Below are 12,317 nucleotides of genomic sequence, written 5' to 3' on the forward strand. Positions count from 1 at the left end.
CCGGAACCTGCCTTTGCCAGGAACATGGCCGGCATGGGGATTTGGGAGCTCAGCCGTAATCAGACAAGTTGGCTCTTTCTGGGCACTCCTGCTCACTGGACCAAGCAAGAACTCCTATGGTCCATCTGGGGCTGGGAAGCTCCCCCAGACACAAGACATCTTGGGGTTGTTTGTTCTTTGTATTGCATCTTTCTTGCCGAAGTCTAGGGCCAGGGCTAGAGACATTCCCTCCAGATTCCTGACCAGATTCTAGCCCTGTCTTATGCCGAGCCCAGGGCATGCTGGGGAAGGAGTTGGGAGTTCACAAGGCGCTGGGCATGCCCAGGCTGTGCAGACAGGAGCATGAAAGCTCATAGCAATGTGCTTCAGGATAGAGTCTCTGTCCTTTGGTCTAAGGAGCTCCCTGTAACCAGGGCAGTGACAAAGCATCACCCCAAATCCCAAGCTCTGGGAAGAGGTCCCAGTGGTGAAAAGCTAACTGCCGCACCAGCCTGCATCTCCCACCCAAATGCAGCCTCACCGGACCTGGGGAAACTCGCATCCCTCCCCACGACGTAGGCCATTGCCAAGACTGGTGCGAACCCAGAGGGGAAGTGGGAGAGATGGCTGGGGGCCCAGTAATGGGAACCATCTCACTGAATTTTCCCTCCGGTTTTCTCCTCCCTGTCTTCAGTTGGACCAGCTAGTGATCGACTCGGCCGTGGAGAAGAGGGAGATGGAGCACAAGCATGCACTGATACAGCAGAGGGTGAGTCCCGGGGGCTGCTGACTGGGATGAGAGGACATCACTCTCCACCAGCCAGGAGAGCTGAGTGGTTAGCAGCATCTCAGTCTCCCAGCAAGGGGACTGCTGCAGGAGAAGCTAGCGGTGGGACTGCAACAGACTGCAGGTGGGTTACACGCCATGCGGCAGTGAAACCTTTCTGCCGTTGTTTGCTGGAGCTGGGTTTGTATGCAGCTGCAGGGGAGTCCCTTCCCAGCTAGTACTATTCTGGTTTACAGAATGGGAGTGCTGTCTAGTGTCTACTGCCGGAGTGATCAGGAGTCAAGACTCCTGTGGGTCCTGGGCCCACTCTACCTCTGCGCAAATATTAAACCTCCATGGACCTCAGTTTCCCCCTTGTGTGATGCTTCTCTACCTCCCTAGGTGGTAGCGAGGCTTAATTGCTTAATGTCTTTGAAGACTTTGAGGTTCTCGCACATAGGGAGCTGTTCCCGGACCATGTTATTGTCATGAGTCCACACATGAAAACAGTGTCATGTAAGGCCAGGATATTGCTCTGGGAAGCCAGGTTTGGCTTGGGGAGCAGTTAGAGCAGCCCAGCGGCTCTCCCATTCTCCCTCCCTCATCTCATCCATTCCCTCTCTTTTCTCTTCTCCCATCCCTGCCCTCACAAGCCAGACAAAGCATCTGGCGAGCCCCAGCGTCTGCAGCTGCTATGGTGGCAGCATATTCCTCCTGCAACTTGTCTGTCTGCTCTCACATCTGTCCAGCCAGCTTCCCCTCAACCTTTCCCCAGGAGGCGGCAGCAGCACACCTGACTGCCCAGCTCCACCAGATGGTCAGCGCCCCCTTTTAACTCAGGCAGCAGATGGACGGAGCCATTTGTTCCCTGGGGGCTGAGCTGGCTGAAAGGCCATTTCTTCATTCACGTGGAGATCACCCCCCTCCCCTAGTTAGGTTAATGGGTTGTGAGGAGAAGTGGAGGGAGCTGGGAGATGTGCCTCTTCCCTCCCACAGAATGAATTCCCAGCTACCAGGGTACAAGAGGCCCTGCCTGCTTTCTGATCAGAGAGCCCTCCCCGCAGGGGCAGAGCAAAGCTATTTAAACTGAGCTCCAATAGACAGTTACAGGTGGTAGAGAGACCAAAGTGCCTTTTGCTGTATGATTAGAGAGAGAAAGAGAGAGAGAGATAATGTCTGGGGATGGGTAGATGAGCAGATTGAGGGGTACATATGGGGATGGATGGATGTCCCTTCAGCATAGGCATTATTAGATATAAAGAAGGATCTTCCTTCTTCTTTAAAGAGTCACATTCTGTCCTTTCCTAGCACCCTCTGTCTGAGGATCTCCAAGGGCTTCACAAACATTAATCAGTTACTCTTGACAAAGCCTCTCTGAGACATCAGTACTAGTCATCCAATTCTGAAGCTAGGGAAACTGAAATACAGAGAGGTGAAGTGACTTCCCCAAGGTCAAGCACTGAGGGTGCATCTGCAGAAACCGGAGTGAGTCTCAGAGCCCTGGTCTCCAGTCTTGGGCTCACACTATAGCCATAAATATATCTGTATATACATCTGGGCTCAGGCTGGCACTATGTTAAAATGAACTTGGTACATTTTAGTTCACACTAGCAGCATCTGGGGGGGGAGGAGCGTTACAGCGCAGCCCTTTGATGTATGCAGCAGTTTGCATCCCTGTAGTCTGAACTGCTGGGCTGTTAGACAAATCTTGAGCCTCAGCCCCCAAGAGTTTATCCGAGGAATTTTATCCCTTCCTTGTCGAATCACTTATTCATAAATAAACTTTCCCCGCTCTATAGTTGGTCAAAGAATATCCATCAAATAAATAAGGCCTGATTTCTTTTTCACCATGATTTATTCACAAACAATTTTTCCCTTGTCTGCTCATTGTTTGCCCTTAGCAAAGGAATTGTTAATAGTGTTTCCACTTGATTGTCTCCTGCCTGGTTTATAATCGCAATAATGACCATGGCCCATGGTGCTCCTGAGTGAAAAATGAAGAGATGTCTACTTCCCAAGCTCTCAAGTCTCCTGATCCCTCTGGCTCTAAACACTAGACGGCACCCGCCAGTTACTAATCCCTGGAATATGCCCTGTGCCTTGACCATTATTACTTAAAGGAAACCTCCTCTCCGATGAACCCAAAGAACAGATTTTCCTTCTCCATCAAGAAGACAGCTGTGGGGTGGGTAACTTCACCAGTGATAGAAGAATCTTTTGGGGAAAATTTTGGTGCTCCAGTAGAACCTTGATTTTACGGCCACTAATCTTACGCATGACCAGTTATACAGACCATTTCAAAATTCACATAACAAAAGAGATGTCGATGATGAGTAAGTTGACATCCCTTCATCTACTAACAAGCCAAAGGAAAGAATCCCTGTGGCTGGATCAATGGCCCATGTCATGCTGCGTAGATCCCCTAAGATCCTTGCAGGAATAGTGGTTCCGTGCTGATGAAAAAGGAAGAGTGAATTACCAACACTGCTTCCTGTGTTTTCCTTGGACATCTCCCTCAAATGATCCTTCTTTAGCTTCTAAGATATACTAAAAGCACAGTCCTGCAGGGCATGGCTTCAGAAATAATTACGCCACCTGTGTCAAAAGTACCTCTGCAGGGAGCATGAGAAACAGGGCAGATATGGAGTTTGGGCCCATCCCCAGCTAGCAGGCCACAGGATCCTTGTAGAAACACTTCAGGATCTTTTTGTATGACAAAGCTGCAGTTTCCCATGGAATATTAACACTAAGAATCTTGCTGAGTTGCGGGAGGGAGGTCAGTGGAGTCTGCTTAAATCTCTCCTCCCTGGGGCTAAGTAGGTTGTTTAGCTTGCACATCCTGTGGATGTCTGAAAGGAAGTTCTCAGCTGAGACCCAGGCAAAGCCCAATATTGATTTCATACTCATGGATGAGGAAGTAGATTGACAGGCTGGGAGGGGAGAGGGCAGTTTGGTCATCTGACAACTGTCACTGGGGAGGAGGAGATGGATTCCAGCATTTCGCTGCCAAAGCAAAGTCCAGGCTCTGCACAGAGAGGAATGTTGCATTTCTTACTATCCTGGAGCAGGACTGACTAGAAAGTATTCACATGCACCATGCACTTAAAAAGATGCGGAGCCCAAATCTGCTCCACTGAAGTCAATGCATTCGGCCAGTGAAGCAAGTATGTCTCTTGGCATGACACCTGGTGACAAAGCTGTGCCATATTCTGCTTCCATTGACACCAAATCCAGAGTTTCTCAACTGTAGTTTTGAGGGTGGGGGGTAAACCCTCTGCTAGTTAAATTGACATATCTCTATTTGCTTCAGGGGAACTGTCCAGCAGCTGAGGGTGGGGCTCTGAGTGTTGCGGCTGAATGAGTTCTTGACTCTGGGCCCACAAACTGTGGCTTCAGATCTAACCCCCAGATCTGGATAACGAACTCCTAGTGCAGTAGTAAGGGAAGAGTGTAGGTCTGCATGATCAGGGATGAGATGCTAAACTGAGGTCTTCTTTGGCAGAAATTAAAGATCTCATTGCAATGCTTGTAAATGGTAAGGGATAACCAGGTATCCGGCCCCGACGTCCCCTCCTTTGCTAACACAGATTCTAACATGGCCTGTTGCAGAGTATATACCAGTTGCTGCACTGACATCATCTAACTTGTCGCTCTGTATAGCTGTGAAAGACCAAATAAAATGCTGTTCCCTTGTGCTATTGCTGGACATTCAGGAACAAGTTTAGAAAGCAGCCACAGTGCTGTCTTCTCAGTTTAAAAACCCAGAACTACACACGCACATTCCCACGAGCCCACAGGGTCAGATTTGCCATGCACATCAGGCACTGAGATGTTTGGCTAGGTGACCCTGGTATGCAGCTACTGCTTGCATACAGAAATACAAGGTTTGGAGAGGCACAGAAATGGCATGGATAATTCTGAGCCTGCCGGTGGATCTGGAAAACATGGTTGCTAAGCCTTGAGAAGCTTTGCTGGGAATTGATTTTACACTTGATCAGTACAGAAATGTTAAGTAATGTGCCTTTGTTTCTTCTTTCTCTCTTGTCACCCATCGCTGACGTTCCGCCTCCAGACTCTCCTGCAGGTGAGTACAGTCACATTGCTGTGTGGTGTCTTTTGAGAGATTGGTTCTTCCCATTTGTGAGCTAAGTTTCTTCAAAGGAGTTGCATTTGACTACACTTGAACTCCAGTGAGCCCTGCTTTTAGATCTACACTGGCAATGGGATTAGATCCTGGCTGGATCCTTTAGTGCACTAGCCTGTCCTCTCTGGAGAACTAATTCCCAAACACAATTGCAAGTGAGTTTGGTGGTTTCATCCTGATCCCTAGTAGATTTTCTTTCACATAACAAAACTGCCATGCAATATCCTAGATGACTGGCAGTCTTGATTCAAGAGAGGCCCAGTTCTGGAACTGCAGGGGTTCCGTAGATTGGGACTGAAGTGTGTTGACCAAGCAGTGGAAGTAGAATAGCAAGAAATTCTGCAATTGAAGATGGATGGGCCAGATTTTTTTAAGTATCCATGTGCCTGAAGATGCAAGTAGGCACCTAGTGGGGTTTTCAATAGGTCCTTGGTGCCTAACTCCCATTGAAATCCTACATGCTTTTGAAAACCTCTCTAGGTGCCTGTCCCCCATCTGCATCTGCAGGCACCTAAGTACTTTACAAAATTCTGGCAAAAGGTGCATTGGCAGAGCCATGAAAGGGCCCAGGACCAGCAGAAGAGGGAGTGCTGCTGGTCAGGAATGAGCTGCAATGGCAGAACTGTGGGCCTGGAATAGCAGGGGCTTTTATAACTGAGCAATGAGGTGCATTGTCAGAACTGCAAGAGGCCTCAGGACTGGAATGGTGGGTGGTGGTGCTAGTCAGGTCTGAGGACTGGGGTGGAGCTGCGTGGGCAAATCTTGCCCAGTGCATACCCATGCTCTTCTTGGGTCCAACCAATGCTCCTCTGTCCCTGGCTTCGGTGAGCATGGAATGTTAGGCGCACAGAATAAAGGAGCAAGTAGACTCAGCCATGTGCTGCTAATGCTGGCTTGGGTTGCTGTTTCTCAGCACCATGGACACTTCCTCCTGTTCATTTCACCTTGCCCTGTGTTTCTGGGTGGAAAACCAGAGGCTAAGCAGGCGCTGGATTTGTCAGCTGAAGTGCAGCCATCGCTATGTATGTTATTCCCACTGAGTAGAAGAACACTCTCAGGGGTGGAATTCAACACACAGGAAGCCATTGCTGAATTGGCTGTGAATTGGTAGAATGATAAATGGAGGCTTTCCCCCTTCTCCCTGCTCCACTGATCACTTAGCCACAGCTGCTGCACCGTAGCTCCATTGCATAAACCTGTTTACGTTTATTGACATGGGTCAGGAACTGTTCTGCAAACTGCCAGATTGGACAGCCTGGGAGACAGGAGCTAGTTAATCTGCTGTCTTCCTGGAGCTCAGCAGTTCTTCAATACCTGTTCCCTTTCCCCTCAACCAAGCATGAAGGTACTTGGGGAGGATGTCTGATGGGACCTTCTTCTTCTTCTTTACCAATATGTGTCTATATGTTATAGGGGTTATGATCATGTACTGCCGGGGCGCACCTCAGCTTGTTAGACAGGAAGGACATGAAGGTACAAGCCCTGCATCTCAGTCAGATCCACGTAAGCTAAGCCGTGGGATCCCTACCTCTGCTGTATGGAGCTGAGAGTGAAAGTCCACTGCTGTGTGGAGGCTGCCAGTCAGCTCGGTCCTGGATGTTGCGTCTCCTGTTGCTCAGGCTTCACTCATGGCAGAGAGTGTGTCCTGCTGTCTGCAGTCTGAGGTGTCCAGTCCGTTTGTCAGCCGCTCATTCTATCTCCTGAGTGTAGACAGATGAGCTATTGAGGCTTTTCTATTCTGATCCGTTTAGGTCCTTCCCCGTAGGAGATGACAACAGTGAGGCCATGGAATTAGGACCCTTTTCTGATGAGTTTAGGTAAATGGCTTCAAAGTGAGATAATCTGCAATTGAACTTCTGAAAAGCAAAGCAAAGGCAAAATCCCAAGAGGGAGAGAGTCTGAGAACTCAGTTTAATCCACTGTGTGGTTTCCAACTTGTGTAGGCTTTCATTGGGAAGCTTGTTGGCTGATGGCCTGTGAGAGCTAGTCATTCTTTCCAGGCCAATAGCTAAGAACCCCACAAGCTACATCCCACCAGGAGTCCTTTAGCACCAGTGGAAAATAGGACAACAGGTAACACAAACCAGTAGGAGAAAAATCAGGTCACGCACAGATAAAATTTAGAAGAATCTAAATTAGAATCCTCAGATCCAGGCATTCAGCTGAGCTCTTCTCTACAATGGACTGAACCAAAACCCCAGATCCAAACATGTCCTGACTCCCAGGAAAGTTGGGAAGTGGATTTAAAATGTGCGACTCCAGCTTCTGTCTCATTTCAACCTGAAACCAAGAAAAGCCCTGGTTTGGGGGGTTGCTGAAACCTGACTCTGAAATTAGACCTGCAAAGGTGTGAAGCTCTCACACAAATCCACACCAGAGAGATTGATTTGCCTAGGTGAAATGTTTAATTCCATGTTGTTGTGTGATGAAATCTGGCTTTGCTTGCCTTTTAATTGTGATTGGTCCAATCTACAACTCCAGATCCTGAACTCCCCCAGACGTTAGGAGGTTTCAAAATCCCAGTCTGGATCCAGACGCCAATTTTGCTTTCTTTATAAAGAGCCAGACTGATTCTCAGCAGCAGTCCTGAATACTGGGGTGTTGGAATGCCAGGCCTGAGGTTTATAACCTTAATCCATCCCTGCTTTGTTTTACTTTTTAAAGAACACTACATGAGAAAAACATGCCAGGGATATTTGTCCCATCTGGGCCACTCCTCAGAATCGCTGACAAGCCGCATTGTACAGTATAGAGTCTGACCTGGAATCCACTTAGCATCTGTCAGAGCATCCCATGCACTGTGGTCAAGTAAGAGGCGATGTGCAAGAGCCACTGACAAAACAGACATTCAGGAGCTAAGTGAAGAAACACAGGAGACAAAGAGAAAGCAGCTGTGCAGGGCACAGAATTCATTGATAAGTTCACATGTATCTAGGCTTTCATGCAGATCAACGTTCTCTGCAGGGAAAAATTGAGCAGTGCTTTCATAGTGCTTTCTTTTTTTAATGCTCTCTTAGGGGAATGTCATGCCTCATGAAATGAAAGTGTAACTGAATTGGAAGGCTACTGACAAGCGTTTCCTGTGTGTGCATATGCTCTCTTAGCCTGATTGCCCTGCGGGGAGGGAAAGAAATCCATTTGTGAGCCTCCTGGCCCCTGGAGGGATTAAACGGGAGTGATGACTTCATCGGAGAGAGCAGGGAAGAGTCTCTCTAATGCAATGCATTTAAAACCAGCCATTTCACACAAAGCTAGTCTACTAACCAGACTGGCTGGGCAGAGCTGAGGAATGACTCGGGATCAGACTTGGAGAAAGCAAAGGAGCAATTATACCAGACTGGGATCCTTATGAACAGAGCGACCCATGGCCTTGGCTCCCTATGTACATGACCAGTGTCCTTGGGAAAGTTAGACAGCCATAGTCGAATGCAGAGCTGGAAGCATTTCGCTTCCAGCTGCAGTAGGGTATTATAGGCGAGATCCTCAGGGGTATCAGTCAGCCTCATGCCCCTGAAGCCAACAGAGCTATGCTGCTTTACAGCAGCTGAGGATCTGGCCCTACGTTGAGATGGACACAAAGCGAAATACAGGTCTGAATGGCCCTGAATTCTGGAGCTGCCCCTGGAACTCTATACTGGGCCAAACCAAAGCCCTGGATCCAGTGACCCCCTATACCATTGCTTGTTTAGCCAGACAGGAATTTTGTTTTCAAAGTCAGCAGTGCCAGGAGAGCGTGTGCGCTGGCTAGCTAAAGGAGCCAGTGTCTCTCTGGAGGCAGCAGGGAGGCTGCAGATAAGCAGGTTGAATTGGCTTTGTGAGGGGGTGAGGAATAGGGGATGTCTGGATGACAGGGTCAGGTGAGATTAGCCTGCTCTGTATTATGTACTCTATGATCTCTGTGGAGTAGAACAGGAAACAGCATGGTCCAGCAAATAGAGCGTGGGACCAGGACTTCAAGAGAAAATGGTTTTACTCCCAGTTCTGCTGCTCATTGCTGTATCTTGGGCAAATCACTTGGCCAGATTGGTGCCTCAGTTTCTCCGTCTGTGAAATGGAGACGATGATACCCACATTTGTAGAGAGCTCTGATATCGCTGAATGAAAACTGGTATCATTAGAGGAGGTTGTTACTTCTTTGTGTCGTAGCATATCCTACTGGACACTGCATTCGGGGCTAGACATGGGATCAAGGGGAAATACGATCGCATATATAACAGCCTCTGAACGCTGCAGCAGTGCCACTGGACCATAGTCATTGTAGGATAAAGATTTCACCCCACTTCATCCCCATTCTCCTGCTGAGTTACAGGGACCCACAACTGCCTTTTCCCTGGGAGAAGATAGGTAGTAATATGTCTCCCCAAACAACATGGCACTGGCAGTGGCCACAGCAGGGAAAGAGTGAGTCCAATTTGAAATAATGCTTTGTGGGTCCTGCCTTAATGATGACTCTTATGATGGTGTCTTGCTAATTGAATTACCCCTTGTCAGGTTTGCGAGGTGTGGAACGCAGGCAGGCCCTTCGGAACCCATTAGCTAGGAGGACCTGCGATTTGGATTGAGGGTTGGTTGGTTGCTTATTTGTTTTTTAAATAAACCAGAAGAAATTCTGAAGGGGAGAAAAACTTGAAGTGCAGCTGGATTGTTTTCCTTTACACTGTTATTCAAGTGTCCTTTTCTCATCCCTCCCTCGGCCCCTGCTGTCTTAGGGGCATCTGTCACCTTTTGTGCGTATTCCCAGTGCAGCGATCATTTCAAGCTGCCTTTGTTATCTTAACCACTGTCCCCTTTGTCCTCCTTGCCCACTAGCCCTACAACTCTGAGGAGCTCCATTTGCTGTTTCACACTCAACATGAGAACAAGCAGTGCTTAAACAGAGGGCACGCCAATAAAATTGGAGCAGGGGTGGGGTGAGGGAGTCTGAATTGTTATGGTTTGGAGCAAACCTTTCTAAACTCTCCTGCCAGCTGGGAAAAGCGAGAGGACAAGATTTTAATATGAAGCTGCTGGATCACTCTGCATTTACTGGCTGCACAGCCATGTACATACGGGGGAAAGTCTTCATATTTAAAAGGTGACTGCGGAGACACATTGTGTTCCTGGTGTGGCATGGCTCCTCTGGAGATGAGAGTTCAGATTTGTCTTAAGCCACAAGTGAAGTGAGTTTGTGGGTTTCCTGCTAGCCCCAACAGTGCAGAATGGACACACACACTGGCTGACATTTGAAAGGTGCAGAAAGTGACAGTTTGGGGAGAAAAATAAAGGGATGCCTCTTGAAACGCCATTGAAATGCATGAACCTGTGACAGCTTTCTGGAAGGAAAGAGGAGAAAAGGGGTAACATTTAAGCTAATAATCAGGAACTGCCCCTGCTAAATAGGAAAGCTTGGCACACTGGCCCTTGCTTTGACATGACGAGCAGTCTATATGCAGGAGAGGCCTTGGGTGTAGACTGAGGTGCACTGACTGAGCTGTTTGAGGAGAGGCTGCAAGTCATATCTGGCCACAGCTGGAGTTAATAAATAATAATAATGATTAAATAATACCTGGCCCTTCTCTAGTGCCCTCCAGGTGGGAATCTCAAACCATCCTGCAGCCTTGCCACCCCCCTGTGTACCAGGGGAGAGTTATTGCCATCTCCAATTTACCACTGGAGAAACTGAGGCACAGATTGACTTGCCTGAAGTACAGTGAGTCTGTGGCTGAGTGATGAATAGATCCCAGGTCTCTTGACTAGTTATGTGCTTTAACTGGGAGTCCGTCCTCTTTCCCGCTTCCTGGCTTTGCTGAGCCCTTCCATTGCACCCAAATTTACCAGCCAGTTGAAGAAAAGGAGAAGTTCCTTTGGAGCCCATTGATTCTTCTCCAGGCCTGGTGCACGGCTCTGTGCATGTGTGTGGGAAGAGAGCGGTGAGTGTCAGGGCAGCGCCGTCTGCCTGATTTAGTAGCAACGGTAACTAATAAACCAGTCGGCCATATGGCTCTTAGATCACGCCGACATGCAGCAGCCCCAGCGGAGCTTGTGTGGCTTTGTCAGCCACTGGGGGCTCCGTTTTCCTTAGGAGGGAGTCCCATCTATGAGATGGTCTCAATACAAAGTAGCTCCTGCCAAAAGCATGCCAAACCCTTGAAGATCCACTCGGCTGAGGTCAAGGGGCTTTGGAGGAGCATCCTCCTGTCAACTTTGCTCTGGCTTTGCTCGCTGCCCCCACGCCCCTCTGTCCTATGGTGACAGCTGTATGATAATTAGCCCTTGCTCTAAGCTGATTGATGGTGAATGGGAGGCAGGAGGAGGGGGTAGGCAGGTGGTCCCTAGAGTCTGGCACACTTTCTTCGCACAGCGTCCCTGCTTTGACAGGAGCGAATGGCGGTGCTTGCAGCCACCCAAAAAGGAGTGGGAGGGGTGAGGAGGAGTAGTGGGGGGAAAGATCTTGCCTTCCCTCCCATCCCACGGTGCCTCACAGAGATGCTGCTCTAGAGAGCGATTGAGAGGAGAGGCGTGCACAGAAGCTCCCTGCTCACTTAACTAGATCAGCAGAACTCCTTCCCCACAACAGGCAGCATGAAGATTTTCGGCAGGCTTGAGTACCTTCTGGTAAGGAGCTTTTCTTACGGGGGTGCTTGGCTGGGGTAGGAAGCTTAGGAGGCACTCTCCATTTGGGTGCAGGAGAACTTAGAGGGGCTTGCAGGACCAGTTCTCCCTCCTTGCTAATGTAACAGACAAGTTCGTTCTGGTTTATTATTTGATAGGGTGGATTTGTTGAGTTCTGTTGGTGTGACATAAAAGCAGAGAACGGTCCCTGAGCATCTTCTCCCTGGCAAGCCGAGAGCAGCACTATCAGTTATCATAAGACAATGAGAGAAACAAAAGGGCTGTAAATTGGATTCTTCCAGATCTAGCCATCAAATGTGTGTTTGTGCACAATGTATGGGAATGTGTGTGTAGGGGTTCCCCCTTGGAATCTGTGTGTGCACATGGGGTCACAGTGTATACACAATCTACACACAGAGATGTGTAAGTGATCATGTATAGAAAGTACTTTAATATTCATATGCACTAGTAGAGTATGTACGTATATTCATCTGTTCATATATAAAATGTGAGTGCATTTATATGCAAAATATATGTATGTGTACATTCCATATGCATATATCCACACACACATTATAGATAGATAGAGAGATAGATAGATAGATGCACACACACACACATACAAAGTACATAGTCAAACGGGTCTCATATATTATGTATTTTCGTATGGTGTATAGTATATACGCATAGTTGTGTGTGTGCATTAAAGTCTATATAATTGTTAAATAGTAACGATTGATATAAGAGAATAACTGAATGCTTTGCTAATTGAGAAAGCAGTTTTGCATAAAACCATTTAATCCCTTCTGAGGCAATGCGCGCCCAGACTGTACATAT

The 12,317-nt window shown here is 48.2% G+C and overlaps 1 protein-coding gene across 1 annotated transcript in view; it reads left to right on the forward strand.

Annotated features, from left to right (window-relative positions):
• The window catches only part of ACAP3 (ArfGAP with coiled-coil, ankyrin repeat and PH domains 3), a 167,773-nt gene that overhangs the window by 112,697 nt on the left and 42,759 nt on the right, over positions 1 to 12,317 (forward strand). The window contains exon 9 of the mRNA XM_075060413.1: positions 674 to 748. Coding sequence (XP_074916514.1) covers positions 674 to 748 — 75 coding nt within the window. The remainder of the gene's footprint in view (positions 1 to 673; positions 749 to 12,317) is intronic.

Source organism: Chelonoidis abingdonii, chromosome 23, assembly GCF_003597395.2.
Source record: "Chelonoidis abingdonii isolate Lonesome George chromosome 23, CheloAbing_2.0, whole genome shotgun sequence".
Classification (NCBI taxonomy): domain Eukaryota; kingdom Metazoa; phylum Chordata; order Testudines; family Testudinidae; genus Chelonoidis; species Chelonoidis abingdonii.